Here is a 26,049-nt window from a genome sequence, read left to right as displayed (position 1 = left end):
ATAAATGAAGTAAAATGCCTAGAGCGGCAAAGTCGTGGTGTAATCATGATAATATAACAAACAAAAGCAATTATTTCCTGAGTCAATTGTTCATAAATCATTGTAAATCTATGTTGATTTTATTGCAGTAATCAACTCGTGAACATTATGGTAACTTTCTTTGGGCTCAATGATACATATGAAACACCCTGAGACTCGACCAAGCGCGCACGATTCTATAACATCTCACACCTTTGATGCTTCTTTCACACGTAGTGCATTCTGGAATTGCCTACATATTAGAGCAACCCATCCCTACTCAATTTTAAAATCTAGCACACACCACCTCTGAACCACGCCAACAACACCAGCGCACGCTCCCATTCCTTATGGCCGAGGCTCGTTCAGCCGCCCCCTTATGACGTCAAGCTGTATCAAACACGACGAGGTCAGTGCATTTTCATTAGAGGAGTGTCGCCGCCAGCGGTAAGACAGAACAATGGAGACTGTCGGCGCGAGGATCAGACAGAAAGGGAGGGAGTCAGCACCTTCCAGCGCCTCACCGAGATAGCAGCGCTGAAGTGTTTGGGCAGACGTCTGGGAGCTCAAAGGAGAGACAGGGAGGGAGGGAGGAGAGAGAGAGAGAGAGAGAGAGAGAGAGAGAGAGAGAGAGGGAGAGGGAGAGAGAGAGAGAGAGAGAGAGAGAGAGAGAGAGAGAGAGAGAGAGAGAGAGAGAGAGAGAGAGAGAGAGAGAGAGAGAGAGAGACAACGAGCAGAGAAAGAGACAGAGACAGACAGAGACAGACAGAGACAGAGGCAGAGACGAAGACGGAGACGGAGACAGATATAATTTTCACTCTTCAAAACCAAAACAGAGACGCATGGCTTCAAAACGACAAAATGCTACAAAGTTGCCCAAGCTGTAGGACGCAGTAAGGAAACGCTGATGAGTGGCCCCAGACCGAAGTGACGCTGGCCCCGTCTGACGAGCAGCGTTTGGTATCCGTGTAACAGACCTCAGCTGGTCCAGTCCCCAGCCCGAGCCGACACGGCAGTGGTGTAACACGGCCACAGTTTGGCGACGAGCACCGTTCGGGGCGGTCTCCAGCCGATGTTATGGCCTTCAGAGTGCCAATATCACCGGTGGAAACGGGCTGACCCGCTGATGACAATGCTCCGCTATGCATACACAGCGCCGCGTCCAATCGAAATGACCGGCACGTGGCACAGGGCTCCACTGAATTAAAAACACGTCCAAATACCCGCGCCACGTGCCGCTGGAGACAAAACAAAGTGCACTTAACGCGTTAGCCGTTTTTTGTTTACGCAGTGCGGATAGCTGTTCTAAAATGTGTGAGCTTATTTCACTTGGAAATGTGGAATTATGGAAATCCGACTGCTGTGTGGGTTACTTAGAACACCATGTAAACAAGTTGATGTTAAATAACAAAACGGGTAAAATGATCTAAAATTTAAAATAAAAAGCAGACGGTTATCAACGATTGAATGTGAAAATAATTTTTTGATCTTGTAGACATGCATATTGCATACGGAAGAGCTATCCCACCAGCATACACGCAAGCCTAAAAAGGTCTCGAATCAGGCACCATAAAAACATTTTTGTTACTGATTTACATTATTTCAGGTTGAAAGAAGCCTGGTTTCAAGTTTCAACTATGCCACCGGAGTACCTCCAAGGCTGAAGAGAGAATGAGACAACCTGGAAAGTAAGGTAGCGTGCAGCCATGTCACATACCCAGCAAAGAATGGCGGCCTGGGAAGTCGCGCAGAGAGTCAGAGACTCGGCAAATAGTTCTAGTCCCATATTGCCAAAGTTCGGGACAAATCAGGACGACGCGGGGAGGGGGAAGGGAGAAACCATGCAGCAAGCGCTGCTGCACAGTTTAATCGTAGCACCCGGGTACTGATTAGCAGCGATTTTAATCTGAAGGAAGGCATCAGGTATGGTGCAAGTTTCACATGCTCAAGGCACATGAACAATGCATGGGCATTACGAACATATTTCAACCAATGCTCACTTTTTAGTGTTTATATTGTCATAAATGCCATCAATGAACATTTCACCAATCCATTAGAACACACTAATTACCTACTTACAGTGGTAATGTTTATTTTCTTGTTTTAAAATCCGCGGATAGTGGTTAAAATCAACAACCGTCGAGCGAGCTGGGATAACGGAGCAATCAACGCCAATTCGAGTCAGACAAACAAATGAAGCATTTGTTTCAGCAGAGTGAACAATGTCAGATTTCTGTATCCATCACCGATGAAATGATTTGGGGACCATACGAGTTTCGTAACCCTTCTTAATCCTTTCCGATCACAAGTGCAAATGTCTAACTGGTATGCATGCAACTCTTGCGTAACTAATCTTGACAAACGCAAAGCCAAAACTGAGCAAATACAGTGAGTGTTTGACTAACCAGACGGCCCGTAGTGATCCCACGTTTATACCCGAGGGCGATACAGATGTTGTTTTCCACGCCATATAACAGAGCTAATTCCACACTAGTTGGCATGGCAACCGAGCTACAACAGCTGGCTGCCTAATAGATGCGTGGGATGTCTTTGTTTTTGTGCATGCACGTGAGGAAAGCATCATCTTCTCAAGCCTGGCACGTGGCATCCTAATTCCTAATCCGTATAATCAGGTGTTCGGGAAAGAGTCCGTGGCGCCCAAGTAGGATCAGGATGTGTGTGAGGAAGTCAGCTTGTCATTATGCTTTCATTTACTGGTAATCATGAGGAGATAGGTGGAAAAGGCATATCGTTGCTACGATACTATTCCCGCAACCCGTTCCGAGGTTCCTTCTGTTCGGGATAATTCCGCTGTGTTACCGTCATGGACCAATTTCTCCTTGTCATGGCCCACGCTCCTTTTCCTGGCTACTACACCGTCGTCCCTGTCGCCCCTGTCGTCCCACCGTCTCGCCCTCCCTCTGCACGGTCCTGACTGCGCCCCTGGGCTGACTGCGCCGCTGACCCACATGCAGGGCGGCGGTCCCGCCGCCTCGCCCTCCCTCCGTGCCACCCTGACTGCGCCACTACGCTGACCCACCTGCAGGGTGGCTGTGACGGCCGTCTCACCCTCCCTCCACGCCCCCTGACTGCGCCCCTGCAGTGACCGCGCCGCTGACCCACCTGCAGGGCGACGGTCCCACCGTCTTACCCTCCCTCCATGCCTCCCTGACTGCGCCCCTGCGCTGACCGCGCCGCTGACCCACCTGCAGGGCGGCGGTGACGGCCGGCGGCACCTCCATCAGGCCCGAGCTGGACATCCTGCGCGTCATCTTCTCCACCATGATGCCCATGCGGATGACGTTAGCCACGGTGCGGAACTTGGGCTGGCCGTCGGCGCGCTTCTTGTGCAGGGTGTTCTGTCGGGTGAAGGTGGAGGCGAGCCACTCGCGGACCTCGGGCGGCACGGCGTCCTGTTGTACCTCCGACAGCTCGTCCTCCTCGTCCTCGGAGGGACACCGCCTGGCGGGGGCAGCGGACATGAGCGCTGAAGGCGCGGGAGGACTCGCCCTGCCGGACGCACCTCAGGTCAGACACCGGGACAGGGGCGGACACAGGCACCCGCGCGGGGGAGTGTGCGAGTCACCCGGTGATAAAGCAAGAATGTTGTGACGAGAGACATGCATAGTTGAAAATGTAAGCTTAAGCGAAAAGAGCGGTGTTCAGAAATTATATTTAAGTGTATATGATATGAAACAGTGATATTGTAGTAGAAGTTCAATAGAGCAGTAAAATGCAGAGCGCACTACATACTGGAGTTATCAGTGAATAGAGAACACACATAAAAGCGATAAATTGATATACACATTCCAACAGGGTTTGGATGGCAACAAAATAAGAGGAGACATGTGGCAGGTTCGAGGAGAGGAAAATGGAAATTTTACCATAATGGGCTTGGAGATTATGCTGCATCAATTCTAAAATTAGTTGTAACTTGACGAACGTTCAATATTGACTGTCATTAAACAACACTCCTATATATTTTTTTTCTAATGACAAAGTATGCACTAATATTAGAAGTATTTTAAGTACCTCACAAAAGTTATGTTGTGTGGTGCATGCAAGATAACTCCGTCTGCAAGTGCAAGATAGCGTGAATACCATTCCCAAACTGTGCTTTTAAATGAACGCAAATTATCTCAATTATAAATCCACCAGCGACTCGCGTCGTCCACTCCTTACATGCGTACGTAACAGCATAGTACCAGGAACATTCAGCAGCAGCTTCTATTATGAAGCAGTGTGGTTTCTCGCCGTGCTTTGTGCTAGCTGCTCGGGTTCGATAAGCGCGGCAGGCCCGCGGGGAGCCACCACGTCTCCTCTCACGCGCAATCGAACGCCACCGCTAAAAACACGCTCGCTCAGAGCACTTGTGGCCGCGCCGAGGAGCCACCGCCGCTGAGAAGTTCGCAGAGTTCGGCGACGGCGGTCACAGACGGACATTTGGTGCCGGTCGCAGAAATGCCAAACGTGTCTGGCACGAAAAGATTTATGCTCCGGCGGCAAGAAACGGTTTCGGCCTTCGGCTGTCTTCCCCCGAGCGTCAGGGGAGGTGGCAGCTCTTTCCGAGTTATCTGTCATGAAGTGGGATGAGTTTTCTAGAGATGCATTGCCTGGGCCAATACTGTGATTAAATGGCTAAATGATTGATCGTCAAAGGCTGAGACATACAGACACCAGTCGGGATTGCTTCAACATGCAATTGTAATTTTAATGCAAGCCTCAAAACTTCGATATTTTGAATAAACTGCTAGAAAATATGCATCTTTTAAAAGAAGGGCACAATATAAGTGTTGTAACTTGTCACCAGTTGATAAATTTACATATGTTTTATCAGGAATGGTATCGATAGGTATTTGATATGGCTGGTTGACGAGCCAGGCGGTTTTTAGCGGAGGGCGCGATGTGACCCCGATCAAAACACAAAGACGAACCAATGATAAACGAAAACGGGACGGAGCGAAATGACTGCTCACCAATCTCCCGCTTCAGGACCAGAACGCATTTGTGGCGGTAAAGAACATTCGGACACTGCAAATGTCACAAACAGCAGTGATTAAAGCGAACATATACCTTTGAGTAGACCAGCAAGCCATGCCATGGCTTTTGAAAACCTGCTAAGTGCTAAATAATATTTAATCTAGCATTTCGTTGGGACAGTTTGGGATAGCGCAGCTCTAACCCAGATATGTAAAATTGACTTGCTGGTGGATCATCATAGTAAGTTCGAAGGGGAGCACGTTATAAAAAATATATCAAACTAACTACACATAATTGAGAAACGTTCACGATATCCTACATATTTATTCACATACAGAACGTTTTATATTATAAATATCTTCAGCGATGTAAAAGTCAGAGCCCTGGCGTCCGTCGTCCGCCGGACTATTTCGCTCGCGCGGACGCCGTTCATCTCCTGCGGAGCAGCGTTCTTTTCGCGGTGTCCATCGGAGCGGAAGCAGCCGTCCCTCGTCTCCGACGCTATCGCTGACAGACTGCGCCGCGTCTGTATTCAAATGTGACGCGTGCGCGGCGCCTCTGACGCAGCGGCGATGATTGGTGACGCAGCAAAGACGGCTACAGACGCGCCGCGCTGAGATCCACACAAGATTGTACTTGTCGTGGGCTTGACTTTCAATGGACACAGGGCCGTAACGGAAATGAAAAATGAGTCCATTGGTCCCTGCCAGTCATTTACTGGCATATAGTCCATTTTAGTGTCATAATGACAGTTGGCATTTAATTATGTCTTCTAGTCAGTTTCTCGACTTAATCGTTGGCTAGAAGTAGGGTTAGCTTTCCGTTCAGTCCATCAAAAATGAATAAACAACTATTGCAAAACGATGTGCGGCTCAAAGCAAAAATTGTACCCGTCGGTACTAATACATCCGTAAAGTGTCTATATCCGCATCCGCTCGTCGTGTCGCAGCCTTTCCCAGGCTGGCGCATCTGCCTTTCTAGTCTGACCCTCGCCTTTCCCCGCCTGGGCCCGCGCCGGTCAACCGCTGAGCGGCGAGGGCAGATGGACGCCGAGATGAGACGTTTGCGGAAACTGGCCCCGGAACGGACGACCGAAAAGGCGACGGGCCGCCTCAGATGGCCGATTTAGGCCAGCCAGATCTCCCAGCTCGCATCGATTTGTTCTTGTCCACTATCAGATGCTCAATAAAGGACCTTTCCAAACTCTATTGCCTATAAAATAGAAACCAGTTTCGGGAGTGAGAAAGGACGCCCTGCAAAGAAATGATGACGTTACTAGTTGGAGATAAAACTTACTAGAATAGCAGAGAGATAGCATGGTTGCACATAGGCTTAGTTTAGTAGCGTCATAGCCTTCCGTTACACATTTCCTGGCTTATGAATGACCAGCACCTATACAAGCGTTGGTCGATTTCTAGAGTGATCGAGTCGCATAATAAAATTACGCCACATGATTTTACACAAGATCGCTTTGAGTAATATGTGATAAACCAGCTAGTTTGAAGGACGGTTGACTGACGACAAATGGATCATATCATTTCAAATGACCTCAGGTGCCTTGGGTGGGCTAATCGATCCACTTATGTAACATGTGGTGCCCAAGTAAGTGGTGACAGATACATACATTGGCCGGCCACAGCGAAACCTGGTGAGACAGACGGTGAATTTGGCTTGAAGAAGCGTCATTTGTGACATGAGAAAAAAAAATTGTGACATGAGGGCAAAACATTTAAGGCCAGACGGCACTATTAATTACGTTTGAAAGAAAAAAGTAGCGTGCCTCACAGAAACAAATAAATATATGGCTGAAGCTGAGGGAAAATATTTGTGTGAAGGTGAATATAACGTTTGAACCCACGGAAAAAGTATGACGTGACGTGTTTTGATATGAAGTTTCGTTGACACAAAACCAGCACATTTCCAGCAGTCGGCCTGGTGTAAATTCGCGCGTGAGACGGTCACGGAAGCGCCCTTGCCAACGGGGGCTGGCATGCAGTGTTCGGTCAGACATGGGTGCCGACCAACTTTGAGGAGGCTCCCGAGGGCACGCAGCGCGATAGGAGGTGAAGCACGCGCCTGCCGGCTCCCGGCGGCTCTCGGCTCCCTGCAGTCGGCTCCGAGGGGCTCCTGCGCAGCCAAACACGCTGAGACTCCGCGGATGGACAGACACGAGGGATCCGCAGACAGACATTCAGACTTACACACACTGAACGTCTGCAGACAACCACACATACACACTGAGCGTCCACAGACAAACAGACAGAACAGACACACTCGTTGTAGATAGAGTCAGAGGCAGATATAAGCATATAGTATCACACGTGCCTAGATGGAAAGCAAACACAGACACAGAAATGTAGAGCCTCCTCAAACAGACCTAGACAAAGACACAGACTTATCGAACCTCGCAAAACATTTCTATCGAACCTTCAGCGATGGTAGGCCAGACATACACACAAGCGCATCGAACCTCCGTAGATAAACGTCTACATAGTTCACCTACAGGCAGACATTTGCTAAGTATTGTTAGACAAACATATGCATGAAACCTGATGACCAAGAGTTGCAAATCAAAAACAATAATCAAATCTTTTGAAATCCAAAATTTTGATTGTAAAAGATCAGATTTTAATTATCACTTTTGAATTGCAACTCTTGGCCATCAGATTTCACAGGCAGACATACTGATCATCCGCAGAGAGCTACAGTCATACCAGGCCTAACTACACAGTATAAATACAGACATAGACATGCCAAGTCAGCAAGCCAGATGCAAGTTACAAACACAGACATAAAGATACGCAAACAGACATACCTACGTATAGACAGGCACACAGACTGACAGACATTGCAAAACAAGCCCATACGGAAGGCGCATCAGGAAAATCGGGCATATTTTTTGTCGACAGTGGTCAAGATCCAACCAGTCAGATGGATGACAAAGTCCCTTTCTTGGGGAAGGCACCTTCCCTTTCCCTCATTTGTCATTTCAGCCTGACTCGAATTTTTACAAACCTTGAACCTTTCAGAAAGACGCCTTTCGTCCTATTGTAATATTCCGGTAAGAATAAATAGTAACATTTCGTAAAGCCGCTTTTTAAGCTACGATTACGATTTTGTATTTACATCGCCCTTTCTAAGGGCTGCATTATTTGTAAAGGAAACTAATAATAGATCATGTGCACATATAAATTTAGGAAAACTTGCAGAGATCTAAGTTTTTTTTTCTGACAAGATGAGCCATCGGTGATAGCAAAACTAGCAGGGCCTGAGACGAAGTAGGAAAAACGCCATCGATTACAATTGAGCAGCTAAAATGCTTAATTCTGTGAAAAGGCTATTAGCGAAACAAATGTCTCAGCTCATTTGCCACTTGCTTACTTAAAAAATGGTGAAAGTGTTAAAAATAACAGAAAACAGATGAAATGGGGAATACAGCGGCTTATGACTAGGCAATGAAAAACAGTGTTGTGACCTGACATTTTACTGATGTATTATGCATTCCTCTGCATGCGTTTCGTTATAAAGTTTTCCACTTTTATTGGTAGTGCTCGTGGCACACAAGCCAAACATTATGGTTCATCAAGCGTTGTCAAGCGAGTTAATGATTGAATCAACATATACCCGAGTCCCATTTCTATTCGAGATTGATGTTCTTGTCTGTAAATATATGTAGGATGCTTTAATTGACAGTGCAATTAGGAGAACAAGAGCAGGCGTGATGGAACATAACCTTGACCACAATGTATATGGAAGATGGAAAAGTGAGAAAGAAACAGGATAAGTTAGCCAGGGGAAAGAGAAGCTGGAAAAATAAAAGAAGAAATAATGGCTACAGGCTGGTGCGTGTAACTGTACTTACTTTTCATTGATGTTGAACGTTTCCAGCACTCGCAGTGCATATTCAATATTGTTCTGTATTATCTCCGGTGATACTTCTCCTTTGTCTAGCATGCTGAGCAGGTGCCGTAACCTGAAACAGAGCATAGGCGGTAATCGCAGCCGCCTGATAGGCGAAACTGTAGGTAAAAAATACAAAGGTTGTGGCATTATACATTTCACATAAGTAGCAACGCAATAACAAATTGACTACTCATCCATCTATATCACGCCTACGTTTGTAATTGTGTCTATGAGCAATGTGTAATGTTTTATTTCTAACATATATGCCATTTACCTGACGGCGGCCCGGCCACACGCCTCCGGGTCCTGAGCCCGGGGCTGCAGCAGCTCGGTACTGTCGGAGAGCATGGAGACGAGCCGCGGCTTGGACCGCTTCCTGTACGTGTTGTTCCTCCGGAGTATCGTCAGCGAGCCGTGCTCTGGAAACGGGAGGGCGGTGTCAGTGGGTCTCCAATGGCGGGGGATGAGAGACACGGCAGACGGAGGGAGGCGAGGGAGGGGAAACACCATAACGACCCGAGGGACGATCCGTGGTGTGACATCCACACAGGTATACGGCACGGTGTCAGATTACGGGAGGAATATGATCACAGACAGACAGATATGGCGAGGCGGCTCTTAGAACTGCGGAATCTGGTGAGAGCAAGGCATAGAATATGATACATCTAATAAAAAGATAAGTAGCATAGCTGACAAGCAGTACATGACAGCGTCACGCGTTATTCGCAAATCATAAGCAGATGTGTGGAGCACGCTTCGTTTGCGGCGTCAGACGAGTGATTCATCCGTACGATTTATTCCACTGACAGGAACTAACGCTTCAGATGGGGTCAGTGGTTACCTGGGAAGCCCCCAGGACTGGATTAGGTATACAGTCTATTCTCATCCTTCCCGGGAGCAACTCATTCGCATTCTTATTCACAATGCCCTGTCGGGGCTGACGGTTTCCCCATCTTAGACAACCGGTGGTGGGCAGACCCAAAAGGGGAACAGTCCCCCCCCCCGGTGGCCGTTTTGGGCATTTGGTCGGCATATCTCATCGGGACTCTCCTGTCCCAAAGGGACATTACCCGCGACTGTAGCACACCAGTGGGTGATTAACTCAGCAGGCACTCCTATCCTCTCATCCCATAAACCTGGAACGGCCTTATTAAATCGAATGGGCCTTACTCAACAAGACAAACAATCGAACAGGTAAATGCCTGGCCTGGTGCGGAAGACGGGGTCACTTGGTCGGTGGTTACTTGATCGTGGTTGGTGGTTACCCGGTCGGTGGTCGGTGGATGCTCCCTCACCACCATGGCCGGTGGTTGGTGGGTGTTTACCCGGTCGGGGTCGGTGGTTACCCGGTCGGTTTCGGTGGTTACTCGGTCAGTTTAGGTGGTTACCTGGCCGGTGGCTATCCAGTCGGTTTCGGTGGTTACCTGGCCTGTGATCGGTCGGCGCGGCGGTCTGCGGCGCGTCGCTCTGTGTCGGTGCCGACTGCGCCTGGTGTAGAACCTGATGCTGCGGCTGTGGTTGAGGGTGTTCCAGCAGTGGTAGAGGAGCAGCTCTGCCGCCCAGTGGAGGCTTCTTGGACGGGATCGGAATCGGCGCCCCGACTGCGGTCGCCCTGCGCTCCGGTGCGGTGGCCACTGAAACACACGAGAGTGGGGAGAGCTGTCAGTTGGAGAGGTATTAGCCACACGCCAGTGCAGCATACGAGGGAATGGGGGGGGGGAGGGTCAGCTGCACAGTGATGCAAATGGGGTTCACGAGTGGCCATAAATACCCAAAAGTCAAGTTTACTAAATCGAGTTAATTGCGATATGGCCGAGTAGACAAATGTTTGGGGCATCTGAAATCACATGGTTTTCCTGTTTTTGTCAAAACCGGCCTCGTGTATAATCGTCAGAAGTCGTGACAATTTCTAGGTCGTAAAATGACGGTCAGACGCTCGCGAGTTCAAACGCCGCTGGTTTGCGTTCATTTCGTACAAATTGAAAAAAATTATGCATGGGAATGATCCCCAAAGCCTTCTGCTTCTAATGCCGGGTCACAAAAAGCCGTATCTCATTCGCTTTGGCGGTAACCTGACTATTTATCATCATGTTGCAATCGCAGTTTTTTACTAAGAAAAAAATGTTTTCGTTTCACCTACAGCACCTAACACAGTGTGTGCCCGTTAGTCCACCATACCATAGCCTTCCCTAATCATTTCTGAGTCGCATCGTGAAAGAATTAAGGCACTAGCACAGGGCTGACCGGCGCTACAGAGATTTTTGTCCGGGCGGTCGGGTGCCGCAGTGGGCGCGCAGTGGACGGGTGGGTGCCGCCGCGCGGCGTCCGGGCGGCGCAGCGGCGCGGCCGCCCGGGCCGCCCGCTGCGCCGCGGCACCCGACCGTGCCGGACGAAAACTTCTGTAGCGCCGGTCAGCCCTGTGCTAGCGCCTTAATTCTTTCGCGATGCGACTCAGAAATGATTAGGGAATGCTATGATATGGTGCACTAACGGGCACACACTGTGAGAAGTGCTGTAGATGAATTGAAAGCAAATATTGTTGGTAAAAAACTGCGGTTGCAACATGATTACAAATAGTTAGCTCACCGCCAAACCAAAATAGATACGGCTTTTTATGACGTGGCATTAAAAGCAGCAGATTTCGGGGAGCATTTTCATGTATAATTCTTGCAGTTTGTATGACATGAACGCACGCTAGCGGCACTTGAATTTCAAGTACCTGACAGTCATTTTACGACATCGAAAATGTCTCGACTTCTGACAATCCTACACGAGGCCGGTTTTGACAAAAACATTAAAATCATACTTTTTCAGACACCCCAAACATTTGCCTGACTGACCATATTACGATTTATTCGATTAAGTGAACTTGAATTTTGGGCCTTTTTCGTATTTATGGCCACTCGTGAACCCCATTTGCATCACTGTGAGCTGGGGAGGTGGCCACATCGACAAATGAGCGAAGGGGGATTCTTTCACAGCTGAGGAGGGGGATTACACCCTGTTTTTTTTTAAATAAACCTTAAATTCGCAATAATGTTTTGAGAGGTGACCCCGACTGTCAAAAATGACACGATTTCTGAAAAATCATCGCAGTACAATAATGAAATGAGGCTCATCATAATTACCATCCTCATCATCTTGACAGTTATGTTCTTCTCAGTCAGATCGACACAAAGGAAAATGTTCACTATCAGTATTGTTACGCCCGTTTCCGCAATGAATTTTACATTACATCTTTCAGGGTTTCAGCTTCCTCAATTCTGCTGCCCAGATTGGTGTGCGGTGAAAAGTGTGTGGCGTCTGTCCAGCCTCTGAAAATCCTAATACGATTTTACCGCCGGGACCAGCCAGTCGCAATTAACCGGAGAATCCCCAGAGTACGAACTGACCTTTAAAAAGGTCGCCACACTATTCCACAGCGAGTACCAGGGCATACCGAGTACCTACTGCGCACGTCCGGTAAGTGCCAAAATCTGGGCATTCAAATCCGCATCTTTATCAGCATGCAAGCTAAAGTAACTTAACGTAAAACACCATTTGGTTATTTACCAAAATGCGCATTTTACAGAATCGTTTATAAATTTCGTTGTGTATTGCTGCAAACATATGGGAAGGCATACGATGATGCATCAGGTCAATGGTCAAACGACTTGTCGAGGATAACCTAAAGCGGCTGCAAAGTCATCCGGCATGAGTGAAAACAGAAATCATGTCGCCTGTCCTTCAACATATAAAACTAATGTTATTATCAATGGAGACGGAGAAGCCCAGGCAGCCCAAGTTCAAAGAGTACATGCATGTGACAAAGGATGCCACCCGGAAACACGGCAAGTCGTCTCGAATACATTCGCCGCATTTTCTCAAGGCAGCTAGTCAGCATCTTCGAGACTGACGGGGACGACAGGCGGCGCGCTCCGTTTCGGCCGATATGTCATCAGGGAGTTTGACAATCATGTCAATCATATTAGTCATTGGAGAGCCAGTTTTCAGCGCATCAGCTCGAGTGAGAACAATAAGTCCCGTTCAGACGACCCAGACACAGGTCATCAGAAAATATTAGCGAGATGTGATGGGTTACGATACGAGCGCCAGCTACTGGCAAAGTCGGAACTGTCCTAGCTAGACTAAAATCGGCATGATATATTGTTTTACGCCTTTCGAGAGACGCTCTAAATACGGTAACAAATTACAAGACCCACGACGTGATGTGGATATTTCATCGCACAATCGTAGAGCGGGTGGACAACATTGTACGGCTACGGACAGAGCGGATGGAGAGTGATGGGTAGGATCGGTGGACAGTTGCGGGCAGGGCGGCCGGACAGCGCGAGGGACATCTGTGGACAGGGCCAGTGGACATTGTGGACAGCACGGGTGGACAGGCTATGGACAGGGTCGGTGGCCAGTCGGTGGACAGCTGTGGAGAGTGGACAGCGCAGGGGGACAGCCGGTGGACAGCTTTAGAGCGTGGACAGCACGGGGACAGCGCGGGGACAGCTGCGGACAGCGCGGGGACAGCGCGGGGACAGCTATGGCACTGCTGGGCTAGTCCAGTGAACAATGTGAACAGCTTTAGAGCGTGGACAGCGCGGGGACAGCTGAGGACAGGCCGAATTGGAGTCGGCGGACAGATTACCGACTGATTTCCCCGGCGTCCTGTTCATCACGGCCGTTCCAGCCAACCGTCCACCGCTCTCCTGACAAATAGAGTGGGACGCCGCTGCACGAGCCACGATCGGCCCGCCGCACTGTCCACGGAGCACACGAAACTCTGCACTCGAGTGGGTGTCTGTATCTATGCTGGTGCATGCGACTGTAATATGGGGCATTGAGAGGAAACGAAGTCCAAGGTGGCGCTTCTACCTGACCTACGTTGTAACACGTTGTTGCGAGTTGTGCAATTCGCTTCATTTGCCTAACACGCGTTTGTCTTGCAAAACATGAGCTTGTCAGCACCATCCATGAATGTCAAGATTGTGTGGCCAGGTTGTCATTCCATGAGAGGTTCTGAGGTTTACGAGAGACTGCAATCTCTTGTCTTGAGTGATGCAGCCCCAGGGAGCCTTTATATTCCGCAGATGTAGACGCACACTGCACACATCTAGCAAAGCCATGGACCACGCTACCAAACGACACGCAGGAAAGGTTAGGTGGGCTTACATAGTTACTACAAAATAAGACGAGACCGAATGTTGTACGAGAAAAAAAAATGGAGCCAATGGCAGCTTTCTAGCCTTTAGGCTATGAAAAGGAACAGCTTTATGTACTGAATGAAAACTATTTTGGCAGAAGCCTGTCACTCAGAAAGCGAAAGAACCTAAAATAACTTCGCAGTTCCCAAATACTCGTTTCAGGCCGCATGTCGATCTGATCTCTGGGCCGCTGAGCCATTTCACATGCGCCCACATTCAGCATTTCTAATTATTTCCAATCAGCGGATCTGTGCGTGTCGTGCCAGCCACCATCAGCAGGATCGGCTTCCCGCCGGAAGTGACGGAGTTCCGCCGGAAGTGACGGAGGTCCGGCGATCGGGTCAAAGGGCTGCGGTAGGCTGGACCAGTAATGGCGAGAATACCCATACGGCAACGCAGTACGAATGCTGAATACTTACTGCGCAATCTCATACCGCATCTATGTATACCTACGTCAACCGCGGCAGGCTTGCACAATAGAGGAAAATTAATTCGGATTATGTTACAAGGTTTTTTTCTCATCATGTCATGGTAAGACAGACAGCCACAATTTCAAGGCTTTCAATCACCATTCCCAGAACAGATCCGTATGAGGTTGCGGGCACGGGATTTTGGCAAACCTTTGTTTAATCGGACACGAAATGGGTAATATGCTACAGAACAAAACGAGGTAATTATACAGGCAATTAGGAAAATTCACGTATCAACGGAGGCCATGACCCCATGATGGTCCTGTGAGGAAATTGTCCCTCCTTTTACTTATCTTGAATGTACTTATCATCGCTACATAAAAAATAAAACCCTTAAAACTCCACAACATGACTGACACAAAGTTCCACGCTCATGAACAGCCCAAATGATGGCAGTGGCAACAGCTAAAGATAATAACCATGACTAAACTGGACATTAGATCACACTCCACCAAAGATAAACGCATCGCCAATGTCAACTACAAACTAAAAGCCAATCTGAAGTAGAAATCACCATGGTCAATGCTGCTGTCATGTACCGAGCATTTAGGTGAATGGGAACGTGAAAAATTGCAACATATTTGGGGCAAGAAGATCAATAGTCTAGCTACCTCCTTTACGCTTTTTTTTTTTACAGAATCTCCGTCCGCACACCGTGTCATATGACAGCAGTCCCGACGTCAATCGATTCAGGAGGACCCACGACATTAGAGGGCCCGCATGCAGGCGTGCACGCAATGATTTATGCATGCCACGTAAAAGCTGTTCTGCAAGCTACTTCCAAAGCGTCGGCGATTCGTCAGAGCTGGCTTGATGACCTTGAAGGTAAGATACCACACAGTAGGTATCTTCATCAATGGCATGGGCAACAGGCTCGTTACACGATGCAAGAATTTTCTATGAATACACGCTAGTTGCTGAGGCTGTTTGGTAAGGCACATCTCTATTGGCAAAACAAATATATTATTTCCGCATATAAAATGTTGAAATGGTTACCATACTCCTCTTCATTGCACCAATCAAAGGAGGAAACAAACAAAGCAAAACAAAAAGTTTTGGGAGAGTGTCATACAAAAACGGCATAAAAATTATTCGAGAAAAGTTTGCGTGAGAACGTTGACATACCATGAGGCGCAGATGGAGCTGAGTATGCTGACCAATGACCATTGTAACAAGACAGAGCACGACCGGAGTATTCCTTCCGCCACATTAAAACTTGATTGTCCGGAAATACTCATTCTCCACATGAGGAAATCGACTTCATTCGGCGGAGTACACGTTGGCTGACCTAAATTTAGAAAAAACAGATGAGCGTAAGATGTATGCTCGTACTTTTCAACACAGCATAGACTTATGAACCAAACTGATTGAAGCATTCAGATTTTGTAATTAAAACATCAACGCTTCATGACACCCATTGAGGACTTCGTTGCAAGTGTAAGCTTGGGGATATGACCTGAATGTCATGACAGACTATTATGACAGCCATCACATAACATGACGCCAAATTAATCGCGCCTCACTCCTCAGTATTCTCCACCAGCATCATTTGGCTGATAACCGCTCTTCTAGACCAGGAAGAGCAGAGCAGCTGAAATGTCCCAGCCTCTCCCGACGTTGCGACACTGTGGCTCGGCGAGACTGCACTTGCAAACAGGGCACACCCATACACCAGGCGGGCACGGCGCGTTGGGACACTGCAATTAAAGCGCGGTGTGATTAGCCGGAGTCCGGCGGCCGTAAATTTGGCCGGCTTAGATCCGGCCCCATATCGACCACACCCAGAGGCACGAAGGCTGACTGGGATCTGGGCCACCAAAACGTACTGGAGCGGGGAGTTACGGTCGCCCAGACTATCTCAGAATCAATTTTCAATTAGGATTTCTAAAATTATATTTTTCCATGATCAACTGCAATGAACTTTCGAGCTAGGACTCCATAGATATGCCTACTCATGGGATGCTCTCACTCCTTATAATTCGACACATAGGGCATTGCTGTCATTAGTTAAATATCAGCTTTTAAACGGTTTCTTATATCTTCTTATATTATTCATTTACATGTAATTTGTCGCAAACATCCAAGCATCTCTGAACGGGCTTTTCTTTTAAGCAAAGGTTAAATACATAGACGAGATGACCTGCATGCCATAAATTTCATACACCACCGCTGTCGCTTGCCCTTCATACCGTAAATACAACGATTGTCAGAGGAATGCGCAGGAAGGTTGGCCACTGTAAAATCGGACCGGCGCGATGGCGTGTCCCGAAACACGTGTCACGGGACATATCCCTATCACGAGACACCTCGTGTGCTGGAACGTTGTAGGACGGGCACTTCGGACTCGCGTTCGGCCGCGTGACCGGTCTGCCACGTCCCCAGTCAATCCTGTTTCTTCATTCCACTCGTGTGCGCGCTCGTCTCTAGTTTGCTACGGCGACTTTGCTAGCGGCAAGGTTCCGGATAAGCGCTGCACGCCTCAGTGCTCATATGCATACTAGAGCCCTGCACTGATGTCCCGTCGCGCGATGTCCCGCTTACCGCTGAGAGAGCAGAGGTAGGGACGCCTGGAAAACCCGGTCGTATTGACCTGAACCCCAGCGACGTCTAACAAATAGAGGGTCGGCAACAAACTGAATACCAATCCGGCTGGGAGGGTCGCCATGAGAAGAGGATGAACCAGCGCAGCACAAAAGAAGACGGGACCATGTTTAACCACACATGGGCTCTCTCCATAAAAAACGTCACTGCACGGACTATGGACGAAGCTTGACACATTACAGGATCTCTCTGCAGATTACACTGGGCAGGAGGGGCTCAGGAAGACGGCGGATGCTGGGAGAGAGAAAGGATCCCTCCCTGAGCTGTATGCAGGGAGGGTTGCCGAGGCACAGGTGCTCCTCTGTGATCCCTGCCATTCGGCGCCACGTGCTGCCAGCCCTCCATCAGCGCCATGGGACGCAGCAGCCGAGCCAGCATGCACGGGGTTAAGCCCGGCAATCAGCCCGCCCATTCGCGATGAATACGCTATCAAAGCTGATCGCCATCTAGGTGGAACCTGACCGTGGCGGTCGGCTCTTCTTTGGAACCACAGCGGTAAGGTAGGTTCGCCGAAAAGACCGTTGAAATGTATCTGAAACGGCAGCGGGAAACTCGTCGAAACGAGTGTGCAACGTTCCCAGAATCAGTACAAATATTGCCTACATGAATCCTCATTCCAAAAGTGAGGCTACCGCAGCAGCGCATTGTGTCCCAGAATTGCGAGTAGAGATCACGCACGAAATTCACTGACCTGCAACAGGTCATCAGGGGACAAAATGTATGTAGAAAAAATATAAACATTGCCATAAATTGGAGACAAATGAATCATTTCACACCACCAACCGTTTTTATTGTCTGGATGTGGGGGTGAATGTTCCGTAGAAGGCACTTGAAGATGTGGCGTAGATTATACAATGTGGAGGTTCCTGGACATTATATTGCACATATAATATTGTGTAATATAATGTGGAGGTATAATGTGGATGTGAATTTGCCTCAGCGGATGTGACTGAATGCCGCCGCTAAAAGGAGGGCGCATCGTCTCTTGAGTAGAAGGGCTGTCCTATTTGCGATGGTGTTTTGGAGGGCTGCAGAGTGTTTTCAATCGATTCCACATTGCGGTCACCACAAGGGACTTCACCGGGGCAGACGAGGCGCAGACTGGCACTAAATGGCGCAGCTCAGCAGTTGAAGGTCGCAGCTGGAAGGGGTCACCGGGCCAGTCCAGAGATTCGAGCAGACAGGCCTCGTCGCCAAACATTCCACCCATGGAAGACAAATGACAGCAAGATTTTCATCCAATGCACAAATTCATATCCGGATTCTGACTGACGTTTGCCTACTGAGCCAGCCTTTGGCGTTTACAGATACCAGTATAACGCCTTTTGGGGCGATTAACGGAGCGAGCGAGACGGTGGGCCTTGCACGTGCGAAATTGCGAGGGGGTACCTCCAACTGACTTGTGCACGGCACCCTACTAACTGGTCTCTAGCGATGTGCCAAATTTGGGCACAATCGGCCCAGCCGTTCTCGAGATCTGGAAGCGGCACCCTGCACGTGCGCACGTGCAAAATGGGTCCCAACTGACTTGTGCACGGCACCCTACTAACCGGTCCCTAACCGTGTACCAAATTTGAGCGCAATCGGTCCAGCCGTTCCCGAGATCTGGAAACGACCCCTGCACGTGCGCACGTGCAGCAGCACCCCAACTCTGGCACATGTATATGCAGTGCCTAGTGGGTGCCTACCTACATGCCAACTTTCAGCGCAATCGGCCAAGTAGTTACCGAGATATTGCAACAATTACAAAAGTGACACCTCTTCGTTTTGTACGTGGCACGTGCATAAGGGGTCACCCACATGCATCGGGAATAGTTCAATACTTGGTAGAAGGAATGAAGCTACCCTACAAAAATTACCGCGTGTAAATCGGTCAAGTGGTTGCTGAGATATAAGCCTCGCAGAAGCGTGACCACGGCCGGCCGGCCGGCCGGCCGGCCGGCCGGCCGGCCGCTCATACTCAAAAATTTCCGTTAATCTAAGGAAAGACTACGCTCGCTTCGCTCGCTCCGTAATCATGCAAAATCAAGCACATGACCCTATACAGCAGTACATGTTTTAGTAGGAATACAAATATTAAATCACGTCCCATAAATTGCAAGCATAACTTCGACCCCTCTCCTTCTCCCTCCGACGTACAGCACCTTGTTGTCCGCGAAGCGCACTACCGTAACAAAATGTCCGTCATAAACTTTCGCAAGACCATTCAGCTGGGGAAGGTCCAGCCAGGGTTGTATACGACTCAATCAATAGCAATCAATTCAATCACGAAAAAAATGGGAAACCAATCAAATCAATCAAGTCAGAGCAGTTTTCGGGAATTGATTCAATCGACTCAAACGCGACAATGAAAGGAATCAATCAACTCAATCAAACGACTCAAACCAAGACATACATTAGGTTTTTTGCCCCACCAACTTGGAAAAGTGTCCATAGCAGTCTGGTGTACCTACCTACCTACCTACCTACCTACAGAAGAAACATAAAAAATATTGTCATTTAAAATTACAAATTGCCATGCCATTCAAAGTTTCTATGTAATAAGGAAGGATACCTACTGATTGACAGGTGGATATGATATTGAGGTTCAATGGGTAGAATTGGAGCAGAAGTTTCATTTAATGGGTGCAAAATAACCCAGTAGTTGACTCGCCCCTTAACTCAAATCATCACCTTTCACCTAAAAGTTGTCAATTTAATTTTGGCCATATTCCAGCTAAGTCACCAGGCTATCTACTCCATGTAAAGCCCCTGTCTGTTTCTAAGGTGAGTTATGCGGAGCTCTTCTGAAATGAATCCTGAACATAATGAACCTAGCTAGGTTTCATACCACACTGACACCATATGAAAGTGTTGAAAATGTGCTACAAATTTGACAACTTCATTAGGTATGCTTTATGAACACAGCAGGAAAGCAGGTAGGTACCTACTTACCTGCCTAGATGTGTCACTGGCTACCAACAGTACCAACGAAGGTAGATAGGTACCTGTGAGGTAGGTCAATCATTCCTTCCTTTCCTTATTAATATAATTATAGCCTGAGATAAATCTGGTACATTTATGAAATAAAGTTGATAAATTGCAAGATAATGGACCACCTCACTAGTCACTACATTCTCCTCCTAACAGCATTCCGCCACTGCGAAACAAAGAAAACGTTTTGCCCACAGTGTATAGGCGTTGAGTGTATATAAATAATTCTTGGTTTTGCCAATGAGTATGCTAAGCTTTTATAAATCCTTATACTATGTCTTTTGATTTTTTGGTAAGATGACGTCATTGATTATCATGTAGTATGGTAGATCATCATAAAATAAATCGGTTGTACAACACCAATTTCGGTTTAATTATTATTTCAATTGAAATAAAACCACTTAATAATATTCGGTAAAATGAAATAGGTATATTAAATATGTTATGCTTAGGCTCTCAGGAGAAAAGGATCAACAAACGTTCTGCTGCAAATTAAACAATGCAGCAAATTAGCTATTAGGGAACGTAAACGTAATTAGCGAGACGAAAACGGCGCTTTTGTTTCAGTTATTGTTGGGTAGGGAGTGGGAGTTCAGTGTTGTAGGGGTTTCAGATATTTATAGAGTTCAGTGGGTTGTTTCTGAGGAGATGTGGAGATGTGAATTATTAATTAATCACAATTCACACCTTATTAGTTTATAGGGCCTTGCACTTTATCATTGCACTTTATCACTTTATCAGGAAAAAACGTTTCCTGCTGAGTGCAGAAAGGTAGGTAGGTGCATCGCCAGGTTCTATCACCAGGATTGGAGCAGTTATTGCAGTTGAAAGTCAAAGTTGGCTGTTCATGTTTAGGCCCTGATCTTTATTTGGCCATCTACCCCATATTGCAGTTGTGATTACAAGCAGTTTTCAGTGTAGTTTTGTGATCTTTGATGTCATCAATTGGTGTCATTATTTTTCGTCAACTAAAACTTATTTGAACTTTCCATTCAATCGACTCAATCATACGAGTCACTCTAATTTTCGGGAATCAAATCAGTCAACCAGTCGCTAAAGTCAAACGAGTCAGTCAACCAGTCATCTCGAAAAGTCAATCGACTCAATCCAATCAACTCAAAATACGCGTTGAAACAAATCAATCAATTCAATCGACTTGATTGGTATACAACCCTGGGTCCAGCAGGCGTAGCGCCCCCTCAGGGAGGAGGGGAGGGCTGCAGAAGCTGCCGGGAGGTGACCAAGACAAATGGGACGGAGCCTCCCGGAGACTGAGGGAGGCACGCTCACAAACAAGGTGGGTTTCCAGGGAGGAGTCTGATCCCGCCGCGCCGGCGAGGCGCCCCAGGTAAAGCCTAAAGGTGAGTAGTGAGTACTGAGTAACCGTGCTCGGGGACTCACTGCAGAGGATCGTACCGTGTTCTCGTCACGCACGGATGCAGTTCCAGCGACAAACAGCCACGGGCACCCACAGCCCCGGTAACAGCCGAGCGGGACCGGAGCTGCGGCGCCCAGACCGGTGATAAGCAGGCCCTGGGGCCTGAGCGGCGGCGGTCCTGCGACTGTGTCGGAATAGTAGTGTGAGTCTGAACAGTCCGACGAACACAATAATTCGCCAACTTGGTTATCATCACCCAGATAAATACTGTCAGGGCGTAATGCTTAGCTATATCTTGTAATCTTTGCAACGGTAAACATTGAAAATAAGAGATTGGAAAAGAAAAAACATAAAGTAAAAACAGTATTTGACTACAACAAAATTGAAACCCTCAGGGGCCAACTAGTACAGAGTCTTGATGGACTCACTGCTCAAACAGATCCAGAACTGGCATGCATACAAATAATAAAGGCATACAAGGATGGTATTGCTTCGTGCTCGAAAAACATAGCAAGCTCGAGAAAAAATAACTTCATAAAACCATGGATGACTCCAGCGATTCTCTGTTCCATTAATCATAAAAACAAATTGTTTGTTAACAAACTTAAAAATCCCAGTATGTACAACATAGCACAATACAACAAATATCGTAACTGTCTCAATAGGGCAATCGCCAATTCAAAGAAGGCCTACTATGAAGCGGAATTCCAAAAAAAATAATAGGAACCCCAAAAAGACGTGGGAAACACTAAATGAACTCCTAAAACAAAAAAGCAAATATGATATTTTACCTGAAACACTTAACAATACTGATAATAATGAGCCTGAAAAAATGTCAATGGCTGAAAATTTCAACAAATTTTTCACAGAAATTGGTGAAAAATTGAAACAGAATATTCCATGTAATAACAAAAATCCTTTAGAAAATGTGCAAGAGGCAGAAGGAGAATTTTCAAACTTCTGCAATGTCACTGATGACAAAGTAGAACAAATAATTAAACAGCTTAAAGATGTTGGCGCTGGATTCGACGGGATCAATTCAAAAATATTAAAACATACTTACAAACCTATCCTTTCAAAGCTTACCTATTTCTTTAATCTATGCCTTTCAACAGGAATCTTCCCAAACCCATTGAAAATAGCATCTGTGAAGCCAATCTACAAAAATGGAGATCAAAATAACTTGTCAAATTATAGACCAATTAGCATATTGCCAGTGATTTCAAAAATATTAGAGAAACTGATCCACTACCAATTGACAGAGTTTGCAACAAACAGATGCATTCTCTCAGAAAACCAATTCGGATTTAGGAAAAACAACTCTACATACATGCCTATCATGCTTATACAAGATTATATAACTGAAGCACTGGAAAAAAATGACATTGTAACGGGCATCTTTCTTGACCTTTCAAAAGCCTTTGACACGGTAGATCACAAAATACTACTAGAGAAATTAAACAAAATGGGTTTTCGAGGACATGTTCTAAAAACAATTAAATCATATCTAACGAACAGATTCCAAGTGGTGCAGATAGAAGGGGTTAAGTCAACAGAACGAGAAATAAAAATAGGCGTACCTCAGGGGTCAATCCTTGGACCACTTCTTTTTATTTTATATTTAAATGATATAGTAAATTTACAATTTGAAGGTCGATTTATGCTCTATGCAGATGACACTGCAATATTCTTCAAACATAAAAACATAGAAACACTGCAAGAAATAACCAATGAAGCGCTGGTAAAAGTATCAGAATGGTTTGAAGCTAATTATCTTACAGTGAATACATCAAAAACATTTCTCCAAGTGTATTCAAAACGCAGGTGTACCGAAAAGCTGAATATATACATTAAAGACACTGCTTTAATAGAAAAGAAATCAGTGAAATATTTAGGAATTCTAATTGACTCTGACCTCAAATTCACAACCCATATCAGTAGCATTTGTAATACTATTAGCAGAAATATTGGAATGATTGCAAGAGTTAAACGATTTATCCCAAAACAGCAGCTCATTCAACTGTATCACTCCCTCATTTTTCCTTACATCAACTACTGCTGCTTTATTTGGGGCTCTAACTATGATGAACATCTTCAAAAACTGGTAATCCTGCAAAAAAGGGTCATGAGACTCATTGAGGGTATTTTCCCACCACAAAGTGCTACCCCAATATTTAAAAAATATAATATTCTAAAAATTAAAGACATAGCCAAACTTCAAATAATACTTATCATGCATAAGTACATAGTACATGAATTGCCAGTGTCTGTAGGGCGATTGCTTCAACTCTCAACTGAACCTATCCATCATACAAGGAATATCCACCATTTTCAACCTGTCTTCTCAGCAAAAAACTACAGGCTCTACTCCTTTGCCTGCATGGGACCCAAACTTTGGAATGATGTAATCGCAAAAGATATTCTGTTAGAAGAAATACCACAGTCAAAGATCACTTTCAAAAAATATGTAAAGAATATCTTGCTTAGTGTATACTAAGCAAAAGTAGTGGGAAAATAGCAAAGTTATTAACAAAACTAGTAGATAAGCATCCTTGGGTATAAAGGACCTACTAAATGCTTTCAACAGGCTTAGAAAAAAATATGAAAGTATATTAATTTTGTAAGCAATCTTTGTAATGAAAGGTGAAGATACAAACAATATTGATATAAATAGGAAATGAGAGCAAATGACAATGCGTACATGAATAACAATTAACAAATTACATATGCACAGTACTTTTCACAGGCATATTTCAGCACCTCAACAGGTGGCCCAATAATGGATGTACCAATAGGTGCATTTATTATCGGGAAGGCTGCAAATGCCGGCTACAATAATGTGTTGACTGTTTTGTGTGCAACCTGTGTCATTTTCAACACAAAAGATACATCCCCACTCAATTGGAACGCCGGACTTGACGGGGCCCACCGGCAACAAGCTATGCTTAGCTGGTATGCCCCAGAAAGTCTGGCTATGAACTCGAGCTCGAATTGACCAGAAATGTTTCCCCACTGCCATTCTGCTGTTTTCCTATGAGTGAATGTTTAAATACCATCTACTAACCAATTATGCATGGTTGTATGAATGACTTCTTTCGTAGATGCATTTGGACAGTCATTCGCTGCATTCAGCAATGACTACTTTTGCTCTCTTTTATCATTAACCTGTTGCCCGCACTTCTTTTGCTTGATTTTGTTGCCTACTTTTCCTAGCTGGGAGTGCCGCGACTTATCCTTTATTTTTGTCTGGTGTTAACGTAAGGTGCTGTGAGTCGCTGGTCTGAGGGTGGGGGCACTCCTGGTCACCTATTAACCCGCGCCCTGCTGGGGGGGGTGTTTGAACACCCCCCCCCCCTTGTGGTTTTTCGCGAATATCTCAAAAACGGCGGCGCGGAGCGCCGCCGTTTTTGGTACACCTTATCATACATCAATTCTACACATGTTGTGAAAATTTCAGACCAAGGTCATTCAAGGTCAGGTCACCAGGTCACTTGAAGTGACCTCACCTCATAAAAACTTTCAATGTCTGTCATAGCTACATCGAGTGACCGATCGCTTTGAAACTTTCAGCGATTGCTAAGAGCAATAGCATGTACATTGTACAAAATGTATATCTCAGAATTTTGATATCGATGACCTAAGGTCAGGTCAATTTTGCGACCTCCCCATTATAAGTCAATGGGAGAAAATTGAAATGCACGTCTTTTGGATGAAAGACATTATAAACACTCCCAACCACCGAATTACAAGTGGTTTAGACACACTGAACATGAAAATGGTGTCCGTGACCCTTGTTTATGCCCTGAGGTCATCTTAGGTCACGAATGGTATCTAACAGTTTTTCGCAAATAACTTTTGATAGAGGCATGCTAGAGCGATGAAAACGCCTTAGATGTGTTCAGCTCGACGATACGGATCGACTGATATGCAACATGACCCTTTCCGGTCAGGTCATGACCTTGACCTGAGGTCAAATTTTCAAGTTGACCTTTCAAGGTCAAGTTATAGTTCATTCGATGCGTCTTGACGAGAGGAACACGATGCCGGTTAAAGTAAGCTCGTACAAGGCTTGGGTCAAAAGTTATTGCAGAAAAACTGTTTAAAAAAAAATCGGCTATTTTTGCAGTTTTTGCCCCCTGCAGGCAAAACCGTTGACGTTAGGTCAAATTTGAGAGAATTACTCAGAAAGGGCGTTAATAGGGCTATCGAATGCGCTTTTCGGCGGCGCTGTAGCTCTATTGGTTCCCGAGTTATGCGTTGGCTTCTTGGAAATTTTCGACATTCGACCTAGAAATCGGCGAAATTTTGCCTTCAATGACCTCTGGTGACCTGACCTTTGACCTGACCAAAAAATTGACCGAAGTGATTTCTTCATTATTTTTGACGCTCTTTCGAACGCCGCCTTCCGCGTATCGCTACGTAGCCCAGGAGCCGAGTTACAAGGGGGGGGTGTTCAAACACCCCCCCCCCCCCAGCAGGGCGTGGAAATCCAGGAACCCCAGCCGGGCGCGGGTTAATGGGTGGCGGAGTA

At 46.5% G+C, this 26,049-nt stretch overlaps 1 protein-coding gene across 6 annotated transcripts in view; it reads right to left on the bottom strand.

Moving 5' to 3' along the window:
* The window catches only part of LOC122392854 (calcium/calmodulin-dependent 3',5'-cyclic nucleotide phosphodiesterase 1-like), a 121,651-nt gene that overhangs the window by 39,409 nt on the left and 56,193 nt on the right, over positions 1–26,049 (bottom strand). For 3 of the 6 annotated variants that reach the window (XM_043388192.1, XM_043388210.1, XM_043388182.1), the window contains exons 2-5: positions 10,326–10,535; positions 9,176–9,320; positions 8,861–8,971; positions 3,225–3,528 (exon numbers count right to left, since the gene is read on the bottom strand). In XM_043388192.1, coding sequence (XP_043244127.1) covers positions 3,225–3,528; positions 8,861–8,971; positions 9,176–9,320; positions 10,326–10,535 — 770 coding nt within the window. The remainder of the gene's footprint in view (positions 1–3,224; positions 3,529–8,860; positions 8,972–9,175; positions 9,321–10,325; positions 10,536–26,049) is intronic. The other 3 variants (XM_043388206.1, XM_043388218.1, XM_043388198.1) reach the window with 1 other exon arrangement.

This window comes from Amphibalanus amphitrite, unplaced genomic scaffold, assembly GCF_019059575.1.
Source record: "Amphibalanus amphitrite isolate SeventyFive unplaced genomic scaffold, NRLGWU_Aamphi_draft 000024F_arrow, whole genome shotgun sequence".
Classification (NCBI taxonomy): Eukaryota; Metazoa; Arthropoda; class Thecostraca; order Balanomorpha; family Balanidae; genus Amphibalanus; species Amphibalanus amphitrite.
The sequence above is the reverse complement of the archived record's forward strand: the minus strand, read 5'-3'. Positions and strand labels throughout refer to the sequence as shown.